This window comes from Fukomys damarensis, unplaced genomic scaffold (genome assembly GCF_012274545.1).
Source record: "Fukomys damarensis isolate Sample0158 unplaced genomic scaffold, DMR_v1.0_HiC HiC_scaffold_37, whole genome shotgun sequence".
NCBI classification, from domain to species: domain Eukaryota; kingdom Metazoa; phylum Chordata; class Mammalia; order Rodentia; family Bathyergidae; genus Fukomys; species Fukomys damarensis.
Window position 1 is genome coordinate 41,119,346 of NW_022900949.1, and position 24,729 is coordinate 41,144,074.

At 41.3% G+C, this 24,729-nt stretch overlaps 1 protein-coding gene across 6 annotated transcripts in view; it reads right to left on the reverse strand.

The window, feature by feature from the left end:
* Positions 1-24,729, reverse strand: part of Qrich1 (glutamine rich 1) — a 50,030-nt gene that overhangs the window by 6,748 nt on the left and 18,553 nt on the right. For all 6 annotated transcript variants that reach the window (XM_010615612.2, XM_010615613.2, XM_010615611.3 and 3 more), the window contains 4 exons: positions 21,170-22,198; positions 6,137-6,314; positions 5,448-5,602; positions 2,465-2,579 (listed from right to left, as the gene is read on the reverse strand). In XM_010615612.2, the coding sequence (XP_010613914.1) occupies positions 2,465-2,579; positions 5,448-5,602; positions 6,137-6,314; positions 21,170-22,198 (1,477 nt within the window). The remainder of the gene's footprint in view (positions 1-2,464; positions 2,580-5,447; positions 5,603-6,136; positions 6,315-21,169; positions 22,199-24,729) is intronic.

Here is a 24,729-nt window from a genome sequence, read left to right on the forward strand (position 1 = left end):
AAAAAAAAAAAAAAAAAAAAAAAAAAAAAAAAAAAAAGAATAATTCTTAGAAAGTATTTGATATTAGACCTTGACAGCTGTATGTTTGGGGTTTTTTTGGGGGGATTGGGATCAAACTCAGGACCTTGAACTTGCAAGGCAGGTTGCAGCAACACTGAGTTAAATCCCTGGCCCATATAGGTATGTGTTTTGTAAAGATTTCTGCCCCCAGTCTGCAGCTTGACTTTTCATTCTATTAATTATATTTTTCACAAAACATAAGTTTAAAAATTTTGTGGTTTTCCCCCCCGACCCCCCTGGAGACAGGGTTCTTGCTATGTTGCCCAGGCTGGTTTTGAACTCCTAGTCTGAAGTGACACTTTTGCCTCAGCCTCACAGGTGCTGGGTCTATAAGCCACCACTATAGCATCTTTTTTTTTTTTGGAGACAGGGTCTCACTACATAGATGAGACTGACCTGGAACTCACTATGTAGACTCAGGCTGGTTTTGAACTCACAGCAATCCTCCTGCCTCAGCCTCCCAAGTGCTGGGATTACAGGCATGCGCCACCACGCCCGGCTACCACTATAACATCTTTAGTCACAACTGCAAAAACTTGGAAGCAAACAAGATAAAGTGTCCTTCAACAAAATGAATACACACACTGTTATATCTGTAAAATGGAATATTATTCAGTGATAAAAAGAAATGACTTATTAAGCCATGAAAAACAACATACAGGAGCCGCGAATGGCCTCGAACTTGTCAAAATCCACTGGCCTCAGTCTCCCAAGTGCTGAGATTACAGGTGTGCACCACCATGCTCAGCAAATCAAAGTAATGTGCTAATTAATGAGAGGAAACTATGTGAGGGTGCTTATGCAAGAGAGCATAGAGAATTATCTGTACTTTAATTTTTGGACATCTAAAGTTGCATAAAAAACAAAAAAATTAATACTCAGGCTAGGAGGGAATTCAACAGTAAAGTACCTGCTAATATATACAAGGCCCTGAGATCAAACCCCAGCATCTCAAGGGGAAAAAAATAAAATAAAATTTAATCCCAAACAAAAATTAATCCCAAGTCTTATTTTACTGAAAGCCTTTTGTTCCAAAAAAAAAGGAAACTGCTTGTAACTTAAGAAAATGAATTTTTTTTTTCTGGTACCGGGGAACGAACTCAGGACCTTGTGCTTGGCAAGGCAGGTGGCGGAACCACTGAGCTAAATCCCCAGCCCTAGTTTGATTTTTGTGGGAGACTTTTAAAAATAGGATATAGTTCAGTTTGGGCTTCAATTCACTAGGACAGACTGACCTTGAATGCCTCCTGACTGCTGGGATTAAAGGAATGAGGCACTACCCCGGCCTGCCCTTTTTTTTTTTTTTTTTTTGAGAGAGACGGGGTCTTGCTATGTAGTTCAGGTTGGCCTTGAGCTGTGGAAATTCCCTGGCTTCAGACCCCCAAGTGCTGGGATTACAGGCATGGGTTACCATGCCCACCCTACCTCTTAATTCTTTTATTTTTGTTACTGATTTTTTTGGTACAGGTATTGAACTCGGGTCCTTGCTAGCAGGCAGTAGAACCACTGAGCTAAATGCTGGCCCGCTACCTCTTAATTCTTAACAACTGTAATCATTTGTTTGTTTTGCAATAGGGTCTCACTATGTATTCCAGGCTAGCCTCAAACTCATCATGTAGCCCATGGTGGCCTCAAACTCATGGCAATCATCCTGCCTCAGCCTCCCCAACTGTTGGGATTACAGAAGGGCACCACCACACCTAATTCAGTAAGTGATGATTCTTTTTGGCATATATGCTGCGAAAGCGAGCATGATGATTCTTTTTTTTTCTTTTTCTTTTGTGATAAGGCATCATTCTGATTTCCAGGCTAGCTTTGAATTCCAGAACTCAAGTGATCATCCTGCCTCAGTCTTCCCAGCAGCTGGGACTGTAGATATAAGCACTTGTGACTGGCTGTGATTCTGATTTTAATAACAGATTGATTGATTGATTGATTGATTTTTTGGTACTGGGGGTCCAACTTGGGTCCTTGCGCTTGCAAGGCAGGCGGAGGAACCACTGAGGTAAATCCCTGGCCCTTAATAACAGATTTTAATAGGAAAAACAAACAATAAAAAAACACCACATAACTGCCCTACTAGTCCTGTACACTCCAGTGTCCTTGCCATGCCAGACCAACAGGAGTCTCTGGCGAAAAAAGCAACACAGAGGACAACACTACTGTCTGGGATTTATAAGCCCTTTGACTACACACTATAAACATAGCCAGCCACAGAAGCTGCTCATCTTTTGAAAACCCAAGTGAGAAAAAACCAAAGATGGGCCAGGAACATAGGTCAGGCCAGGAACGTAGGTCAGTTGTGCTATGCCTTACCTCACAACTGCATGGTTCTGAGTTCGATCCCCGGTACCACCCCCCAAAAAAAAGAAAGAAAAGAATACCAAAGACAAGAGGAACTTACCAAGTGGAGTGACCCGCGGCTGAACATCCTTCAAAACTTCATGAAGCCACTCCGTGAATCGAACATAGTAAAGATCAGAGAAAATGTCATCTACCCTTCCATTTTCAAAGAGGTACTACAAGAAAAACAGTCAACAAAAGTAATTAGTGCTTTCATAAGTAAGAGTTTCAGGCTAAATATACTTTTCCACAAGCACAAGCATCTCTCCCTACCAATTCTCCCCTCAAAAAGGATGCCACCAATTTAAAACTGTCTAGCCTGTGACACCTTCATAACATGTAAACTGATCCCATAACAGTTATTTTTTTTGAGACAGGGTCTGCCTATATAATCTAGTCTACCTTCGAACTCTCAATGATCCTCCTGCCTCAGCCTGCTAAGTGCTGGGATTACAGGTGTTGTCATCACACTAACTTGACAGTTAGGTCAGTGAGACAGATTTGTTTGGGTTTTTTCCCCACCTAGTACTTGAATTTGAAGCCAGAAAATGCTGAGCTACACCCCCACCCACCTTTTTTCTTTCTTTTCTCTTTTCTCTCTCTCTGCCTTCCCGCCTTTCTTTCTTTCATTGTTCTTTTGATACAGGGTCTCAATACATACTCCAGGCCAACCTTTAACTCCCTATTCTCCTGCCTCCGCCTCCCAAGTGGTGGGATTACAGACATACACCCAGTTTAGCTGTTTATTCTTTTCACACTGGGGACTGAGCACAGTGCCTTGGTACCGAGCTATATTCCCAGCCCCTTAAATTTTTGTAGAACAAAGTGTCTCTTAAATTGCTAAGTTACTCAGGTTAGGTCTGAATTTGCAATTCTCCTATCTGTTGCCCAGAGTGCTGGGATGAGAGCCTGTGCCACCATTTCCCATCTATTACTTTATTCTTTTGTTTTTTGTTTGTGGTGCTGGGGATCAAACTCATAGACTCAAACATTCTAAGCAAACAGTGAGCCATGTCCCTAGCTTGTTTTTGTTCTTTGACACAGGCTCTCACTATGTAGTCCAGGCTGATCTCTAATTCACAATCCTACATCATTCTCTGGCGTAGCTGAGATTACAGGTGTGTACTACTATGCCATGCTCTATTTTTCCCCCCAGCACTGGAGATTGAACCGCCTTTGCCCCAAGCTATATCATCAGCCTTTTCAGGAGACAGGGCCTCAATAAATTGCTAAGGTTGGGCTTGAATGTGTAATCCCTGCCTCAGTCTTTCTGAGTGCTAGAGTTACTGGTGCACACTACCCTGCCTGTTTCTGGGTGGATTTTCTAAATAAAAATTTTTGCAGAACTGGAAATTCAATCCATGCAAGCAATGCTAAGAAAATACCACTGCACTACATCACCAGCTCTTGAATGCTACTTTAGTGAATGTATTTCAGTCAAGCAAGGCACTGTTTTATGGCAGGAAAAAATGATGAGTAAGCTTAAGGGCCAGTCTCTTATAAGATATTGTGTAAATTAACAACATATGGATGTCTTCTAACTTCGGGGGCTTGGTTTCCTTGTCAGTAAATAGAGATGATTCTGTCTTCTAGGACTGGGGAAAGACTAGATCATGACACAGCATGAGAAATCATTCACATGTGCCTGGGTAAGGATCAGAAAAAAAGAGGAACAAGTAAAGGCCAGGGATTTAGCTCAGTGGTTCCGTGGCCTGCCTTGCAAGAGCAAGGACCCGAGTTCAATCCCCGGTACCAAAAAAAAAAAAAAAAGAGGAACAAACTAGGAGGCAGACTTTTTTCACACTAGGCAAGAGTCCCAACCAGTAAGCCCTCATACTGTGGGGTTCTCTCCAAGGGCCTTCAAATACCAAGAAATCCACATCTGTTTCTCAAAGCTGATACTCTACAAGTTTCTCTATTATGACATTTTTACCACAGTGGTCCTGAAAACCTAACTATATTTTTGTATTTAACCCTAGCCAGACTTCTTCAAATAACTGTTTTGTTATAGGGAAAAATGAGAAGAAAATCTGTGCTAGCATCAAACATTTTTGGGGTTTTGTTTTCTTTTTTTGAGACAGGGTCTTGCTATGTAGCTCAGGCTGGCCTTGAAATCTTGACAATCCTCCTGCCTCAACTCCCAAGTGCTGGAATTACAGGCATGCACCACCATACCTGGCCAAATACTTTTGCATAAATACCACCCCCTCCTCACCTTAGCATTGGAAACTGAACCCAGGACTTTCCCACTGAAATTCTATCTCCAGTATTTTTTTTGGAGACAGGGTTTCACTATGTAGTTCAGACTGTCCTTCAACTTATTATGTAGCCCAGGCTGGCCTCAAAATTGCAGCCAACCTCCTTTCTGCCTCAGCCTCCTGAATGCTGTGATTATAGGTATGCGCCACCACACCCAGCCTGTTTTTATCTTTTGAGACAAGGTCACACTAAATTGGTTAAATTGCTCAGGCTGGGCTTGAACTTGCAACCTTGCGGACTCAGCCTACCAGAGTGCTGGGATTATAGGTATGTTTCATAACACCTGGTGGATAAATTGCCTTTCTTTTTTCTTGGTACCAGGGATAGAACTTGGGTCCTTACACTTGCAAGGTAAGCATTGGAACCACTGAGCTAAATTCCTGGCCCTAAATTGCCTTTTTAATGAAAATTCTATGTATACTTTAACAAAAAGAAGTGAACACTTTGTGATTAAAACAAAAATCTATTAAGATTTTATTATTAATTCTATGTATACTTTAACAAAAAGAAGTGAACACTTTGTGATTAAAACAAAAATCTATTAAGGTAATGATCAAATATTTTAACAAAAGTTTCTCTAAATGTTAAGATAATACTTGCCTATTTTATGTTCTGAAATGAACATGAAGATCTTCGCAAATAAAAATGAAATGTCTATTCTAAAGCACATTATTAGCTCAAAGAAAATTTTATTTTCACCACTTGTCAATGAACTAAGCTGACTAATCAGCAACACCTAATGGGAACATAGCTCATACATGTTCCTGTGATAATCTGATTCCTACCTTCTGAATACACAGGAAAATATAGTAGAGCACGTCAGGGTCATAGGGTTCACCTTCTCCATTTCGAGCTTCCCGGGTCATTAGACACAGCCCATAATTCAACTCAGCCACAGCAGAGGAGATGAGATCTTCTTGGAATCGCAGCAGTTGGCGCCCTGTGACACAATTCCCAAAGGTGATTAGGGAACCTGGCCACAGTTGTCTCCTTATTGGCTAATAATATTCCTGAAAGGAGAGCTTAAGAGCAGATATAGCCCAGGGTGTTGGGAGAAGAATGGTCATTTCCGTCTATAATCAGAACTGGCTATGTCATTAATCACATATGCTATTACACCAAGGGTTTACTTTTCCTTCCTTATCTCACATATAGCATCTCAGAAATTACTATTAGGGCCAAGAAATGAAAGCAGAAAAAAAATCAGAATCCACTTTGTATAATATAAGCAAGTTTATGAGTCTAATGCCAAAGAAGGGCTTTGAATACATTCACTGTTACTTATTTCCTCCCAGAAGCCACTCTGTCTTCAGTTCAGGGCCCAGCTTGCTTACTGCTGGTCATGATGCAGCTTAGCATTTCAGATAGTGCTCTCTCTAGGTCCTCCAGCCAGGGACTACCAGCTTCTTGTCATTCTGTCCTCCTGCTATTGACACTGGACACATCTCATCTCTTAGCCCCTCCCAACACTTACTCCCAATGGGTGCCAATCTGTTCTGAGCATCCTTCTCTAGTTCAGCATTCTTAGTCTGGGCCCAGTTTTTCCATACTTCAAGCCCTTCTTCTGGCTTCAAAGAATTTGGAAGCAGAAGTTCTGGGGAAGGCTGTGGCTGTGACTGTGGTTCAACTTCAGCAACTTGGACAGTCTGAGCCTATGAAAGAAAACATCAGAATGAGTCAATATTGTTTGCATTAGGTCCACTGGTAAAATTCTCAGAAAAAAATTACTTATGGTTCATTTAATATTTTTAAAAATCTCTTCTTGCTGTCCTTTGCAGAAGCTTTGGGATTCTTGAATTCCAAGGACAGTAAAGGTAGCTCTCTACATACTTGAAGAGTACAGTGCTTCTCATCCTTAGATGGACTTCTGACTTATTTAAAAGTATCAATACCTGGGGTTGCAATGTCTCACTAGGAGAGAGCTCAGGTATCAGACTTTATAAACTCTCCAATTAAAATGGGAACTCCAATGTCATCCATCACTGGCTCAATGAACTCCTCCTCAAACTTCAAAGGGCAAACTTACTTGGGAAATTTATTAAATGCAGAGCCTGATTAAAAAGGCCTGAAGGTGGTCAAAAGATCCTAGATTTAAGATTTATATTAACCAAATTCAGTACTACAACAGGATAGCAATTCAACATTCAAAATCATCAGCATTCCATACACAAATATCAAACTCACTGAGAGAGAAATTAGAGAAACAACATCTTTTAGAATAGCATCAATAAAAACGAGATTAAAATATTAAAAAAAAGGAAAATTAAATACTTAGGAATCAATCAAATGAAGGAAGTAAAAGAACTTTACACTGAAAAATACAAACTCTGAAAGAGGAGACTGAAGAGGATATCAGAAAATGGAAAGATAACCCTTGTTCTTGGATAGGCAAAACCAACATAGTGAAAATGGCAATACTTCCAAAACTGTTATGCAAATGTAATGAAATCCTAGTCAAAATATCAATAGCATACCTCATAAAACTAGAGAAAGCAACCCTAAAATTCATACAGAACCAGAAGAGAACTAGAATAGCAAAAGCAATTCTGGACAATGAAGGCAAAGCAGGGGCATCCCCGACTTGAAATTACACTACACAGTTACCACGATAAAAAACAGCATGGCTCTGGGCGTGGTGGTGCACACCTGTAGTCCCAGCACTCAGAGACTGAGGCAGGAGGATCGCTGTGACTTCGAGACCAGCATGGGCTACATAGTGAGTTCCAGGTCAGTCTCAACTACATAGTGAGACCCTGTCTCAAAAACCAAAAAAAAAAAAAAGCATAGTATTGGCCAGAGGATCAATGCAACACATTAGAAGATGTAGAAACAAATCCAAAAATACTCAGGCACCTTATCTTTGACAATGGGGTCAAATTCACTACAAGAAAAATAGCCTCTTTAATAAATGGTGCTGGAAAAATTGGCTTTACACATGCCAAAGATTAAAGTTAGACCCATATCTCTCATCATGTAAAAAACTAAAACTGAAATGGATCAAAGATCTAAATATTAAGCCAGGCATGGTAGCTCATGCCTGTAACCCCAGCACTTGGGACATTGAGGCAGGAGGACTGCTACTGAGTTCAAGGCCAACCTGAACAATATAATAAATTCAAGGCCAACCTGAGCTAAATGGGGTGAACGCCTCAACAAAAACAAAACAAAACAAAAGATCTAAATATTAAAACAGAAATACTTAATCTGCTAGGAGATAAAACAGGTAGAACTCTTGAAGACATAGGTGTAGGCAAAGACTTTAGGAACAAAACCCAGATTGGACAGGAAATATTACAAAGAAATTGTTTTTTTTGGGGGGGATTAGATACAGGGTCTCACTATGTAGTTGAGACTGACCTGGAACTCACTATGTAGCCCAGAATGGTCTCGAACTCACAGCGATCCTCCTGCCTCAGCCTCCCGAGTGCTGGGATTACAGGCATGCGCTACCACACCCGGCCCAATATTACAAAGAATTAGCAATTGAGATCTCATCATATTTTAAAGCTTTTGTATAGCAAAAGTAACTACCAACAGATTGAAGAGACAGAATGAGAAATAATTTTTACCAGCTATTTTTCAGAAAAAGTACTAATATCTAGACTATATAAAGAACTCAAAACAACCAGATCCCTTGAGCCAGGGATTCAGCTCAGTGGTTCTGCTGCCTGCCTGCCTCATAAGCACAAGGTCCCAAGTTCAATCCCCAGTACAAAAAACAAAAAACAAAAACAAAAACAAACAAACAAAAAACCACAAACCATCTACCAGATCCCCCTAAACTTAAAAACCAATCCAAAAATGGTCATCTGAAATAAACTGACAGTTCTCAAATGAAGTACAAACAGCAAATAAATATATGAAAAAACATTCAACATCACTGATCATTTAAGAAATGTAAATTAAAATGAGATTCTATCTCCAGAAAGAATGGCTATCATCAAGAATTCAACCAATTTGGGCCGGGGAATTAGCTCAGTGGTTCAGTGGCCTGCCTTGCAAGCACAAGGATCCAGTTCAATCCCCAGTACCCCCCCGCCAAAAAAAGAAAAAAAGAATTCAACCAATTAAAAAAAAATTCAATAACAAATGCTAGCAAGGCTATGGGGAAAAAGGAAACCTTCTCTACTGTTGTTGGGAGTGTAAATTGGTATAACTAGAATGCAGAGTCCTCAAAACACTAAAACTAGAGGTTCCATTTGACCCAGCTATTCCCCCTCCAGGTATCTTCCCAATAGGGATTTAGGCTCAGGGGTGTCCCACCTGCTTCACAAGCACAAGGTCCTGAGTTTGATCCATAATACAAAAAAGAAAAAAAAAAAGTTAAAAGCATCACACTGCTGGGAGTGCTGTGCTGTAGTTCACTAAGGCCAAGCCTAACTCACCACTTCCCACAGATGAGGCAGGGCCCCGTGTGGAACAAGAACATGGAACATGACATGCCTTCCTCCCTGTCCATTCTCCCCATAAAACCACCAAAGCATGATGTTCTGCAGACCTTAGCTACTCTCCAGGATCCTATTACAGACCTTTACCTCCCCCTGCACTACCCTTATCGCTACCATTATAAACAAACACGCTGCAGTTGCCTGGCAGACCTTTTCTCCCATCAGGAGTGAGGCTCCACCTGGCCCCAGCTTTGCTTTTGTATCTCTTTGTTTTTTCTTAAGCCCCTGGCATTTTCACTCTGTAGGTAGACCCTTCAACCAAGCAAGCCATGGCATCATCCCACAGTGATATATACACACCCATATTTAGAGCAGCACAATTTGTAATAGCTAAATCTTGGAAATATTTCATATGTCCATCAATGCATGAATGGATAAAGAAAATATGGGGGTTTTGTCTGGTTTTTATTTTGGTGGGGTTTTTTTGTTTGTTGTTTTTTTTTTTCCTTTGGTTTTTTTAAGACAGGGTCTCACGATGTACTTGAGACTGACCTGGAACTCACTATGTAGCCCAGGATGGTCTCGCACTCACAGTGATCCTCCTGCCTCAGCCTCCCAAGTGCTAGGATTACAGGCATGTGCCACTACACCCGGCCTTATTTTGGTGTTTTTGAAATGGTCTCACTGTGTAATCCACACTGGTCTTGAACTCACTATGTACTCTAAACTGGCCTGGAATTCAAGAGATATCCTCCCTGCCTTATCCTTCCAAGTGTTGGGATTACAGGTGTGTACCACTATGCCTGACTGAAAATGTGGTTTTTATATACAACAGAATACTACTCTGCCATAAAGAAGGATAAATTTGCTAGGTGTGATGGTACACACTTGTAATTCCAGCACTCGGGAGGCTGAGGCAGGAGGATCAATGTGCACTCAAGGCCAGCCTAGGCTACATAGTGAGTTCAAGGCCAGCCTTGGGTACTTGGTGAGACCCTGTCTCAAAGAAAACAAAATAAAAAAAAAATTAATCTGAGATATTTTTAACTAAATGGATGCTCAATGAGAACAATTTCAAGTGAAATAAATTGGGCACACATTTAAGTATTGCATTGTTTCTCTTACGTGAGAAATCCAAACGGTAAATATAAATAAAGACCAAAAAAGGAATGCAGATGTTGGGAAATAGGAAGAAAATGTTCATGTGGAAAGTTGAACAAAGAAGGAAGGAGGGAAAAAGGGGATAGGGATAAAGAAGGAAAATAATAAAAACAAAGTTTTATAAATGGAGAGGGGAAGAAGGACTAAAGAGAAGGGAGGAGAATGGGGAAAAAAAAGAACTATGATATATTATGTACAGGTACAAATTCCCTATGATGAATGTGATCATTATAGATGTCGAAAGTGTACCAATAAAATTAATTTTTTAAAAAGGTTTGCAGTCCTGCCACCACCCGCCTAATAAGTGAAAGGTTCTGAGTTCAATCCCTGTACCCCCACAAAATTAAATAAATAAAGGGTTTGCAGGTGAAGTATTTCTTTTTTTGTAATGGTAGTAGGTTTTACATTTATTAAAGGTAGGAAAAGAAACAGGCTCTGCAAAGTGAGTTTGGCCCAAGTAAAAGTAAAAAAAGAAAGTACATTCTACATTTTGAAAGTGGAATACTGAAAGAATATAGCACCCTGATATATTTCTAACAAGCTCCCAAGTAGAACCAAGATTACTGGTTTCCAGATCACACACTTTCAGTATCAAATGTCCGCAACAGTTATTAATTTCTTTCTGGTACCAGGGATCGAACTCTGAACCTTGTGCTTCCCAGGAAGTAGCAGCCAGGCTGAGCCCACATTCCTGGTCCCTGCAGCAATGATTCTTGCGAGCAATGAACTCACAGCGATCCTCCTGACTTGGCCTCAAATTACAGGCGTGTGCCACCGTGCCCAGCTGCAGCAGTGATTCTTAAATCTAGTTACAACTTCAAGTCATCATTGCTTTTTAAAAATATTCACACCTGGGCATTATTCTCAGAAGTTATGATTTAACTGTTCTAAGAGTAGGATCTGGCATCAGTAGTTTTAAAAACTCCCTGTGTGATTCTGATGTTCATAACTGATGACTACTATTTAGGAGAAAATAACGCCCCCAAACCAAATAGTGTTCTCTCCTCTACCATTATAAAATGACAGATTAAGAATGAAAAATCAAGCAAGGGGGGTGGGGGTGGTGTGTTCCTGTGATCCCAGTCCTAAGGAGGCTGAGGCAGGAGGATCACTGTGAGATGGAGGCCAACCTGGGCTGCACAGCCAAGACTCTAAAAACAAAAAACAAACAAATAAAAAAAAAACCAAGAATGAAAAATCTGAAAAAAAAGAGAAATCTCGAGCATGGTGGCACATGTCTGTAATCCTAGCACTTGGGAGGCTGAAGTAAGGATTTCTGTGTGTTCAAAGCCAGCCTGGTCTACAAAGTGATTTCAAGCCCAGCCTGAACTACATAGCAAGACCCTATCTCAAAAATGACAACAGCAGTAACAAAGAATGGACAATATTTATGGCTTCTCTGGCTATAAGATTCTATTTTTTTCAAACTTTTCCTAAAACAATACTTTCATGTAAGAACACAATCCATTTTCTAGACATAGGAGGTACTATTCTAGCTTCCTGCCTCCACAAGATCTCATCATCCATGGTTTGACAGCCAAGCCATTTAGACAAAGGACAGAGAACATCTGTCTCAGTCAGTCCCCAAAGGGTTTGACAAACAGCAATAAGTATACCAAGTGCAGGTTATTGGGTCTCACACACTTATCAACATTCCCCAAATAAATCCTCTTGAGCAAACCCCTATACCAGAGCCTACACCAGCCATATGCGAAGTGCTGAAAAATAATCAGAAGTCATTCTAAATAAACAAAAGTTTCTACAAGAGCCACAAATTTCTTCAACAACTAAAAATAAAAATGATCTTATCAGCTTTGATAAGACTGTTAAACAGACAGATAAAGTACTAATGTTTTGGTATTACATAATTTTTATAAAATATTATGCAAGAAAATATGTGTATGTTCTGATCAGGGATTCTATCTTAAGGAAGCCACCAGAAAATGAGACTGTACTTTATGTATAAACAGCAGAGTGGCTTATATCAGAGAACAATGTAAAATAATGAGTGTCCAGCAAAGGGGGAATACCAAGGCAAATTATACAGCATCCACCATGTGAATTAAAAAACAAACATTTTAAATGTTGGTTAAAAAAAACAAAGACTAATAACAATTGTATAGCTTTTACTTACACTGGCAAGTAAAAGGAAACAAGATACAAAAATGAAGAATAAGTGTACAATCATGTAAATAAAAATTATCCCCCTCTATGAAATGATTTTTCTCTAAAATCAAGACTGATAATATATGCATAAATGATCAATACTCCCTACTATTCTGTGCTTTTTAACATTTCTATAATGAAAGAATACAGTAAGTTCCCAACTTCTGAACATTTGGGCTGCAAACTTTTACAAGTATACTGTATAAGATTCATTTTGTCAGATTACAATCAAATCTGACTTACAAACAATTCTCCTGGAACAGAACTCATTCATAGGTTGGGGACTTACTGTAATTATTCACAAATGCCATCCCCTCAAAAAATAAAAAAACAGAGCCGGGTGTGGTGATACACGTCTGTAATCCCAGCACTTGGGAGGCTGAGGCAGGATTGCTCTGAGTTTGAGACCAGCCTGGGCTACATAGTGAGTTCCAGGTCAGTCTCAACTACACAGTGAAACCCTGTCTCAAAAAACCAAAAAATAAAAAAATAAAAAAAAATTTTTAAATAAATAACAAAAACAAAAAAGCTGTCATACACGTTTTTGTATAAACTTACAGGAAAGAAAAGTATGTAAAATGTGGGCAGCCAAATGTAGTGGTATATGCCCACAGTGTGGGCTACAAAGAAGTTGAGGCTGGTGGACTAAAGCAAGCCCCCAGCCTGAGCAACATAACATAGCAAGGCTTAGTCTCAAAAACAAAGAAAAGCAAGGCATGGTGGTACATGCCTGTAATCCCAGCACTTGGGAGGCTAAGACAGGAGGAGGATTGCTATTAAATTCAAGACAAGCTTGGACTACATAGTAAGTTCAAGGCCAGTGTGAACTACATACCAAGAGTCTGTCTCAAAAAACAAAAAAGAAACAAGAAAACTGAATAGGCAAAAATCAACTCTACCTTTACATAAAGTTAGGTTCAAACTGTACTACACGAGGTGCTAGCAAACATTTATCTACATATGATACTCAGTAAACCAGATTTCATTTTCTGCACCTGACAAAAACAGCCCTCCCTCCTTATAAAACCTCCACCCTAAACTTTACAGATCCATAGTCAGAGCCTCATAAGATTAACAAACTCATAATTAGTATTTAGATCAACAGCTTATTTGACACCTAATCTTAATGATTCTCAAGAAACCTCTAGTCCCTCAAATATTAAAACTCCAGGGTGGGCCGGGGATTTAGCTCAGTGGTTCTACTACTGCTTGCCTCGCAAGCGCAAGGACCCCAGTTTGATCCCTGGTACCAAAAAATAATAATAGTTAATAAAAAAACAAAACTCCAAGGTGCTGGGGATGTAGCTCAGAGGTTCCACTGCCTGCTTCGCAAGCACAAAGACCCAAGGTTCAATCCTCAGTACCAAAAAATAAAAATAAAATAAAAATAAAGGGAGAAAACTGAGTTAATCCATCTTCAAGGAATGTGCTTGGCCTCTTAAAGACGATGGGGAAAAAAAGAGCAATTCAAACTATACAAAAGCCCTAACTGCTCTTATGCACTGATTCATCAAACATGTTTGCAAAGTTCTGCATTAGGCTTAGGAAACCAAATGCATAAACCAGTTTGAGGCAAAGAGCTGATTCAAATGGTAGTGATGTGCAGAAAAACCTTGGTGTCAGTTTTTCTCCTTCACTCCACTGGGTAGTCTAGAAGTCACCAAACAAATCATTGCTCCAAAACAGCTCCATTAAATGCCACTTATCACGGACCTTGAATGCACTAGGTAAAGGCCCTGAAAGCAAATGAGCTCCAGGCCAGTGGAACAATTGGCACCTAAAGCCTCTCAAGAGTGAGCTACACATGTCCTTGCACACAACCCAAGGCCCCACTAGTCAACAAGCACTTTCTCAGCACATCCAGCAACACACTTTCCCCTAGTCCATTTTACTAAAAGGTCTGTCACTATTTTTCTGGTGAAACCTAAATCTTATAGGTAGGCCTTGGCATTCTTGCCCTTATTCCCTGCCACCCTTATTTTTGCAGTCCTAGGAACTAAATCCAGGGCCTCTGCACTGAGCTAAAATACCCAGCCACCCCCTAATTCCTTTTTGAGACAGGGTATGGCTAACTCACTAAGTGGCCTAAGCTCAGGTTCAATTTGCGATCCTCCTGTTTCAGTTTCCCAGAGACTGAGATTATAGTCATGCATCACCAAGCCTGGCTTCTTTTGATGTTCTCTGAAATTTGACCACCATGCTGCACTCAGTGCTCCAATTCCTATTCTGGCCACCACAGAATTGAAGGCTCTCTTCTTGTTTATCCCATTGGTAACTAGCACCACCACTGCCATTCCAAGTTTCTCCTAGCTAAAAATTACTACAGTGAAGCCTACCATAGTGCTGCATGCTTGTAATCCCAGCTGTTCACGAGACTGAGGCAGGAGGATTACAAATTCGAGGCCAACACGGACAACTTTATGAGATTTCCCTTCAAAATAAAATGAAAAGGGCTAGATATGTAGTTTAGTTCCAGAGCATATGCCTAGTTCTATTCCTTAGGTTTAATTCCCAGCACTGTACTGCCCCCTCCCCCTATTACTAAAATGAGAGGTTGACATTCAGTGAATGCTTTGGCCCTAAACTACTGGATTTTTTTTTTGCAAATCCAACAATATTACTACTCATAATATTCTCCACTGTACTCTGCTCAGCCTCCTGACAACACACCCTCCCCTACACCTCCTCACGCTATCAGGCAGCTCTTTATCTATCTTGGGTTTATCTGTCAGTCCTTTAAATGTTTGTCAACCCTGGAGCTCTGGACCAAACATTTTACTTCAACTACACATTCTCCCTGATGAATCTTATCCACCTTCCCAGATAGGATTTCCATGTCTGAGAAGTGACTGCCAACAATGCATCTCTAAGAACATATCAGTGATCACTCTCTAGATCTCCAACTGAACATCTTATAACCACCTCAAAACACCCACAGAGAAAACTCATCTTCCCTTCCCAAACCTGTACTCTGCAGAGTGCCCTCCTGACCTTATGCAATGGTAATGCCATCTACCTGCACTTATACACTTGAATAGACAAGTAGGCAGGGGCCACAACATGTGGGGCAATACTTTTCTATTGGCTTTTGAGCAGCCCTCCATCACTGTACACCTCTGCCCACTAAATATCAAGCATCTTGACACCACAAGTTCTTTCACCATGTCCAAATGTTATAGATGTGGGTGACGATGATGATAAAGCCCAGGTAGGGCCTTGTACACTATGTTGTACAGTTGTTCTTAGGCACGAGAGACCATGAAGACCTGGGAAATTGTGTATTCTTACATTTTAATAGTACTGTTAGGGATAAGAATGTAGCTCAGTAGTAAAGTGCTTGCCTAGCACGTGTGTAATGGTTTCATCCTTAGCATCAAAAAAAAAAAAAAAAAAAAAAAAAAAGATTCTGGCTGTTCATACTATGGAGAATGGACTGAAAAGCAAAAGTAGAAGCAAGTGGTTACAGTCTGTACTGGAGTAGTGGCAGTGCAGAGACTAAAGAGAATTTGAGAAGTTTGGTGGTTAGAAGCAACATGGTCTGCTGACGAACTGGCTCCAAGGAATAAGGGAAAGGGACCTCAAGGATAACTCCTGGTTTTGTTGTCCTCTGGGGTAAAGGATACTAGGATTGAACCCAAGCCCGTCACACTGCGCTAGATTCCCAATCCTTTTATTTTCTGAGCTAAAATGTCCGGGCTGGGCTCAAACTTTCAACCCACCCTCCCTAACCAGTACAACTACTGGGAATACAGACATGAGGCATCACACCAGGCTGACTTCTGGGTTTTGGGGTTCAACAACTGGATTGAAAAGGGGAAATTTTTCTACTTTTTTTTTTTGTACTGGGGAATCAAACTTGGGACCTTGCGCTTGCAAGGCAGGCGGCACCACCACAGAGCTAAATCCCTGGCCAAAGAAGGGAAAATTTTTGACAGTGGTGCTACTAAAGATAATAAGGCTAATAAATCAAAGTAAATGATATAAGGCCGGGCATGGTGGCGCATGCCTGTAATTCCACACTCGGGAGGCTGAGGCAGGAGGATCACTGTGAGTTCGAGACCAGCATGGGCTACATAGTTCCAGGTCAGTCTCAACTACATAGTGAGACCCTGTCTCAAAAAACAAAACAAAACCAAAGTAAATGATACATAGTCAGTCAAATTTGTAGAAAAGGTCCTAAGGGGGTAAGATGTAGCTGAGAAATTTACATCTGTGTCAATGCCCTATGGGGGTTAAGAGAGTCCAGCCAGCCTGTACAAGGCTGAATCCTAATTCTAGTTACTTACTAACCTTGACTTTTGGCTTCTCGTAACTTTCCGTATACCTCAGTTTCCTACTCTGTACATACTGCAGGAGGTTGGTGTAAAATTTTAATTTTTTTTTAAGTATGGAGGCTAGGACCTTTGCACTGAGCTATACTTCCAACTCTTTTTATTTTTCAAGAGAGTCTTGCTAAATTGCCGAGACTGGGCTCCAACTTACAATATTATGGGCTCAAACTTCCAGAGCGCTGAGAAAACAGGTGTGTGATATTACACCTAGCTTTTAAGTGAATTAATACATCTAAACCATAGAGAAGAGGGCCTGGCAGACAAGTATCACTTAATTAGTTTTTGCAGCAGCAAGAGTCATTAGAAGATATTGAAAACCATGGCAATGAGCACTAATTACTTAGGGTGAAAAGGCCACCAGTACTAGACCCTGAGAAACATCAATATCTAAAATTCAGAGAGGGGAAGACATGAGTAAGGGTTCTGGGAAGGAAGAACTGACTTAGAAGGAGGAGAAACAAGACTGTATAATAACGTGGAAGCCCACAAAGTTTGAACAAAGTAGGTGTGCTCTTTTGTTTGGAGACAGGGTCTTGCTATGTATTTAGGCTGCCCTTGAGCTCACTAGGTGGCCCAGGCTGCCCTCATACTTGTAGTGACCCTCCTGCCTCAGCATCCTGAGTATTTGGCTATTTGGTGTGCAACACCATGCCTGGCTCAAGTTTGATCTCTTGTATTGTGTACTGCTGTGAGATAAAAAAACAAATAGGCCATGGGCCGGGGATTTAGCTCAGTGGTTTCAATGCCTGCCTCAGGTATGCAAGGCCCCGATCCCTGATACTAAAAAAACAAAAACAAACAAATAGGCCTAATTTGGCCACAGAACATCACTGTCATCAGACAAGAACAGATTCAGACATGAATCAAGAATAAAACTGAAGCTAGGTGTAGTAGTACTTAACCACAGTACCAGCTACACAGGAGCCTGATGCAGGAGGACCCAGTGAGGCCAGGATAAGGTTAGCATGGGCAACAAATCAAGACTCTGAAAAAAACAGAAAGAAAAGTGGATGCAAGTGGAACCAGCTTGTGCCAATGTTTTTGAGACTTCTAAGAATAAAGTACAGCAGAGGAATGAGGCAATGTATGAAAGATGCAGGGAGGTTTGGCCATATACCTGGTTTTAAAGACAGAAGAATGGAACACTTTCATAGAAGGTACAGCCCTCCCTGTGCCTCAATCCACAATAGAGGAGGGAGCACACTGTGTCACCAGCTTTTAAAAATTCCTCTCACAGCAAAACTCTCTTCTGCATGGTTTGCAAGCAGTCCAAAGGTGGAAGAGGTTGTCTTATTTATCTCAATTCCCCAGAGCTTACTAAGAGGGAAGAGGCACACCTGTGGAATACAGTGGAACCTGAAGTTATAAGCGGCCTCACATGTGAACAACTTGGGTTACAACTGGAATTTTACTTTTAGCTTATGACCAAAGTCTTGAGTTATGACCTGAATGCCACTCTTTCCTGTGTGGGGTTAACTGAGGAATCCTCAATTAACTGAGAAATATCTCTCTAAGGACCCTGTGATCTGTCTGGAAGAAAGTGTGCCCTAAAATTATACAGGAGACTCTGAAGGCCGTGTAGAGGAGCCTGAACCTTCAACTGACCCTGTGGGTGATGACAGTGTCACTACAGCGGAGTCCATAGGCTTGCAGGTAGACAGTGGTGATGCTGAGGAACTGGTGGAGGAACACTCAGAGGAACTGTCTACAGAGGAACTTCAGCAACTTCTGGCTCAGCAAGAGAATGGCAGCTGGGCTGGGGATTTAGCTCAGCGGTGCCACACACGCCTTGCAAGCAAAGAGTCTTGAGTTCGATTCCCAGTACCACCAAAAACAAAAGCGGAAATGGCAGATGAGGAGCTTTCTGAAGAGGAGGGGGAGTGTCAACAATCACTGCAGTAAAGTTCCTCTTCTAAAATAAAGGAAACCCTGAACAAATGGACAGAGCTACAAACATTTGTAGAGAAGATCCACCCAGAGAGAGAAAAAGCCCATCTCTGCATTCACTTTTTTAATGCACTGTCACATCATGCTACAGAACAGAGTTAAAGAAAAAACAGAAACAGACAACCTTAGTCCAGCTTTTAGTTCTGAAAAGGTTGAGACCTTAGTGAGCCAGAAGCAGGTCCTAGTGGGCTACTGACTTTCCCAAGGAAAGGACACAAGAGAGCCAGACTCCAGGTGTTCTTAAGGAAGGGGAATCTCTTTCTAAACAACAATGCTTTGGGAGATTCGGAACACACTATTTCCATTATTTCTTATGGGAAGAAGTCTTGACTTACAACCAACTTGAGTTACAACCAGCCCTTCTGAACCAATTGAATTCATAAGGGTCCATACTGTATACAATAAACTCTTATTCTTTCTTTTTAAAAAAAATTTATTTGTATTCCACATTGGAGTGGTTTTTTTTAAACTCTTATTTTCTTCATGATGAGTTATTCTTGCTGATTTTTCTTTTCCTAGTAATACTTAACATAAATCCCTATATAATTCTATTCAGTGACATTTTCTGAAGAATTTGGACCCACTAAAATAAACTACAGAAAAGATTTTCCCCTTCTATTTTTTCCAAACATGCAAATTACAAGGAAAAAACAGTAAGTACCAAAAGAGACCTAACCTGCAACTAAACTGGACCATTGGACCCAGGAGAAATAAGAGAAGGTCTAATATGCACCATCCCTGTGCTCAAAAGCTGAGCACAGAAATGAGAATTGTGGTGCACGCCTGTAATCCCAGCACTCTGGGAGGCTGAGACAGGAGGACTGCAAGTTGGAGCCTAGCCTGGGCAATTTAATGAGACCCTGTCTCTAAATAAATAAATAGAAAGTATTAGAGATGCAGCTCTGAGCAAAGGCCTTCATTACACACACACACACACACACACACACACACCCTCCACCAGACACACAGGCTTAGTACAAAGCCCCAAACAAATGTCCTGGGTGGTTTCTGCTCAATGAAATCAATTCTACATAACTCTAACAAACCCAGAAATTTTAGATTTCCCACATAGACAGACCTACTTCATCTTTGCTTTGGAAAGACTACACTCTCTATTCCCCATAATAACTACTCTCCCACTATTTCCCTGTCATGTTGCCCTAGGCTGTGTTCTTATGGTCCATTTTCATATTTAATTGTCCAGTCTTCTGTCAATCTAAATTATTAATTAGTATAATTAGTATAAATTTGTATTAATTAGCATAAACCTCACTTTCCCCACTCCTCTCACTTTAATCCAGAATTTCTAAATTCCCAATTAGCTTGTGTGTAATATCATTTTTATTATGCTGCCTTATAAATAATTCAAAACGAGAGAAATCATCAAAATTCTTATTCTCACAACTAGACTCTGAGGTACCTGAAACAAGGACTACTTCATTTTACTTATAAGCCTTACAAAAGCATTTAGTAGGTCTTTAACAAAGTCACCTAATATATTACTGTTTGGAAACTAATTTAGACTTTGTTTAATCAATCTTCCATGGCCTGAGTTTCTCAGTGTAGTCCCTCATCTGATTTGTTAACTGTTTCCTCACATGCAGTCCCACAAGCCCACCTTTAGCAGTATCATGAGACCAGGCAGTCAATATACCACTATTTTTTTGAGACAGGGTCTTGCTATATTACTATGTACTATAGGCTAGCCTCAAACTCAATCCTCCTGCCTCGGCCTCCCAAGGGCTGGGATTGTAGGTGTGCACCACCACATCCAGGTTCCATGCATTTTTTTTTTTTTTTTTGGCAGGGCTGAGGACTGAATACAGGAGGGCTCCTCATGATGCTAGGAAAGAATACTACCACTGAGCTATAACTTCTGTCCTTTGCATCCCATTGTAAAGTCTGCTATACACTGAAGTGGAAAATTTATAACAATATAAAAAGATTAACCTACTCACATCTCTTGAGCTACCTTTAAAATTGGTAGGCAACGATCCCTGGTTCCAAAAAAACAAACAAATAAAATTGGTAGGCATGACGGTGCACACCAGCACTCAGGAGGCTGAGGCAGCAGGATCGTAGAGTGTTTGGGGCCAGCCTGGACTAACTACACAGAGAGTTCAAGGCCAGCCTGAACTACATAGCGAGACCCTGTCTCACAAAAACAAAAACAAACATACAAACAAAACTACTAGTTAGGAAAGACTTAAGCAATTTTAAGGCTAGAATTCCAACACAATTCTATTATGGCAGTTTTTCTTTAAATCTAAAATTTTGAAACAGGAAAAAAAGTTCAACCTTGCTATGTGAGAAAATCCAATTTATCAGGAATTATCTTTTTTTTTTTTTAGGATATACGTCTTGTTTGTTTAACTGCTTCTCCTCCTTCCCCTAAATACTAAATACTTTATCACTGTAAGACTAACATGTCAGTAAATAAACCAGAGGTTTTAGCAAGTTCTGTGTTGCATTATGACCTGAATCAACAAGATGCCCTACAGATGTCTCACTTACTGAACAAGTAACCTGGAGCTGCTGCTGCTGTGGTGGTGGCGGCGTCTGTTCTTGGGGAGTCTGCTGTTGTGGCTGTTGCTGGGGATCCCATATATGGACAGTCTGAGCCGTATTCTGGTATGTGCCTGCCACAGCCTGCACAGCGACTGGAATGTGGATGTTGCCATTCATGAACTGTGCTGGAAAGAGCGAGTTTGCAAGGGTCTGCACTACCTCTTCATGGGAGTTTTTCACTACAGATGTGGTGCCCACCATCTTCTCCTTGTCATCCTCCAGCTTTACAGCTGTCAGGGCTGTAGGTGAGCCACTGACGTGAACTGCGTTGTAGGCCTCCTGGGGAATGGCAATGTGGGTAATGCTCTGCTGCTGAGGGTCCCCCCGGGGCTGGGCAGAATAAACAGGGATGGTCCAAGTTTCTCCTGTAGGGCTAGTAATGGTCCCAGTGGCACTGTACAGGTGGGCACTGTCTACTGTCAGCAAGTCTGGCCTCAAAGACACATAACTCTGTTGCTGGCCCTGTGGAATAGCCAACACGGTGGCCACAGGCTGCCCTGAGATGGCGTAGGACACAGTGATGGGCATGTCCACTTTGCGCTTCTTCACTGGCTGGAGGACACTGGCCGTACCAACCCGGCGCTCCCCTTCCCGAGGTGAGCCCTGCTGGGATGGTGGTGGGGAAAGGGCACCCACAGTCTGGATTTGGATCTGCTGACCCCCAGCAAGAGACTGGCCAGCAACCAGCTGAGCCTGAATTTGCTGATGTGGGATGTGCTCCTCTGGAATTTCAGCCGCTTGGATCTGCTGAGCCGCCTGCACATGCTGCACCTGGATCTGGGCTGCTTGCAGCTGTGAAGGATTGGGGCTCTGCAGAGATGGGGTCTGGATGGAAGGGGCTGCTGACTGCGGTGCCTGTCCTTGGATCTGCACCTGAACCTGAATGGGTTGTTCGGCAGGCTGGTGAACGGTGAGCTGTGGGGAGAGCTGCTGAGCCGAGACCTGCTGTGGGGACTGCTGCACCTGCACCTGTACCTGTAGCAATAAGATTCACCAGTGAGTAAACCAGGCAACACTGAAAACCCCACCCCACCCCCCAGAGATTTTAGGTAGGGTCCTTGTGTGAGGGTCCCCCGTGAGAAGGGGCTGCCATAACCCAAGGCACAATCCTCTAAGTAATGCAGAAATTCTTCAGCATTACCATATTCAGTGACACATCCCACCCCGGAGAGCAAATAAGACCTGCAGGCTAGGAAGGAATCATCAGAATGTTTGCTCACTTTTTTGTTGCTGTTTTATTTCTTGGGTTTTGTACCAGGGATCAAACTCAGGACCTCAAGCTTGCCAGGCAGGCACGGTGCCACTGAACTAAATCCTCAGCCCTGTTTCTTTTGTTTTTCAAGATAGGGTCTAGCTATGTAGTTCAGGCTGGCCTCAAACTCATGGAATCCTCCTGCCTCAGCCTCCTTAGTACTGGGATTACAGGCATGAGCCACAGTACTCAGTTATTTGCTCATTAACTCTTCTGTGAAAATGTGCCTTTTATTTTTTGTATATGGGTTAGTAGCTTAAGTATATAATCTGTAAATTTATATAGATATAGGATCAAAAGTATTTTATCTAAGGTCAGGTGTGGTGACAAACACCTATAATTTCAGCACTTGGGAGGCTGAGACAGGAGGATCACTGTGAGTTCAAGGCCAGCCTTGAACGATATAGGAAGACCCTGTGTCAAAAAACAAAACAATTTGGTGGACAGGGATTTAGCTCAGTGGTACCACACCTGCTTCACAAGTGCAAGGTCCTGAGTTCAATCCTGGTACCAAAAAACAGAAACAAAAACAAAAATAAGTAAATAGATGATTCTTCAAATACATACAAATGGTCACTCAGTACATAAAAAGTTGTTCAACATAAGCAGCTATCAAGGAAGTAAAATCAAAACCTCAATGAAGTACTCCATACACACTAGAATGGCTTTATTAAAAAAAAAAAAATCACAGTAGCACACATTTGCAATCACAAGTTCCTCAGGAGGTTGAGCCAAGAAGATAAAGTTCAAGTCCAAGGCCAACATGGACAACTTAGTGAGATCCTGTCTCAAGATAAGAAAGGACTGAGGATGTAGCTCAGGTGGTACAGCATTTGTCTAGCACGAACAAAGTCCTGGGTTCCCAATACTGCCAGAAAAAAACAAAAAGTCAGTAACACCTGTTGGTGAAGATGTGGAGAAATCAGAACTCTGCTGGGGGAAATATAAAGTTGGCATAGCACTATAGAAAGCAGTCTGAGAGCTCCTCAAAAGTTAAGCATATGGCCAGGGATTTAACATTTTGCTCAGTGGTTCCGCTGCCTGCCTCACAAGGGCAAGGACCCAAGTTGGATCCCTGGTACCAAAAAAAAAAAAAAAAGTTAAACATACTAAGCCGGGCACAGTGGCACATGCCTATAATCCCAGCACTCGGGAGGCTGAGGCAGGAGGATCACTGCGAGTTCAAGATCAGCATGGGCTACATAGTAAGTTCCACGTCAGTCTCAACTACATAGTGAGAACTTGTTTCAAACTCCCCCCACAAAAAAGTTAAATCACATGACCCAGTAATTTCACCCCTTGGTATCCATCTAACAGAAATGAAAATATGTCCATACAAAAACTTGTACATCAATGTTCATAGCATTATCACAATAAAAAGAAAGGTCTGTATTACACTGACAGACCTAAAACATGCTACCTGAAGTCAGTCCCAAAACACCAGATGGTGTATTACTCTTTATATACAATGTCCGAAATAAGTATATTTACTGTACAAATAGAAAGCAAATTAATAGTTGTTAGGATTGTTGGGGAGGATGGCTGGGAGAAAATACAGAGCGACTGCTAAGAAGTATGGGGTTTCAGGCCAGGGATTTAGCTCAGTGGTTCCACCGCCCACCTTGCAAGCGCAACGTGCTGAGTTCGAACCCTGGTACCAAAAAAATAAATAAATAAATAAAAAAGTATGGGTCTCTTTATGGGGTGACTGACATGTTATAAAAAAGATGTGGTGATGGTTGCACAACTGTACTAAAACAATGAGTTGTATTTTTTTTTTGGTGCTGGGGATCAAACCCAGGGCCTTGCTCATAGTAATCATGTGCTATGTGATACTGAGCCCCTAAACTATACACTGTAAATGAGTATGACATGAATTACAACTTACAATAATGCTGTTTCTAAATTTTAACAATATACACAAGCTGGGTGTGGTGGTACATGCCTGTAATCCTAGCACTTGGAAGGGTGAGGATTGCTGCGAGTTCCAGGCCAACCTAGGCTACACAGTGCATTCAAAGCCAGTCTGCCAGTCTGAAATATATAGCAAGACCTTGTCTGAAAAAACAAATAAACAAACAAACTAACAAACCAGGGGCCTAGGATTTAGCTCAATGATGCTTCCGTCTGCCTCGCAAGTGCAAGGTCCTGAATTCTGATTTTGGTTTGTTTTGTTTTTTTGAGACTACGTAGTTGAGATTGACCTGGAACTCACTATGTAGCCCAGGCTGGTCTCGAACTCACAGCAATCCTC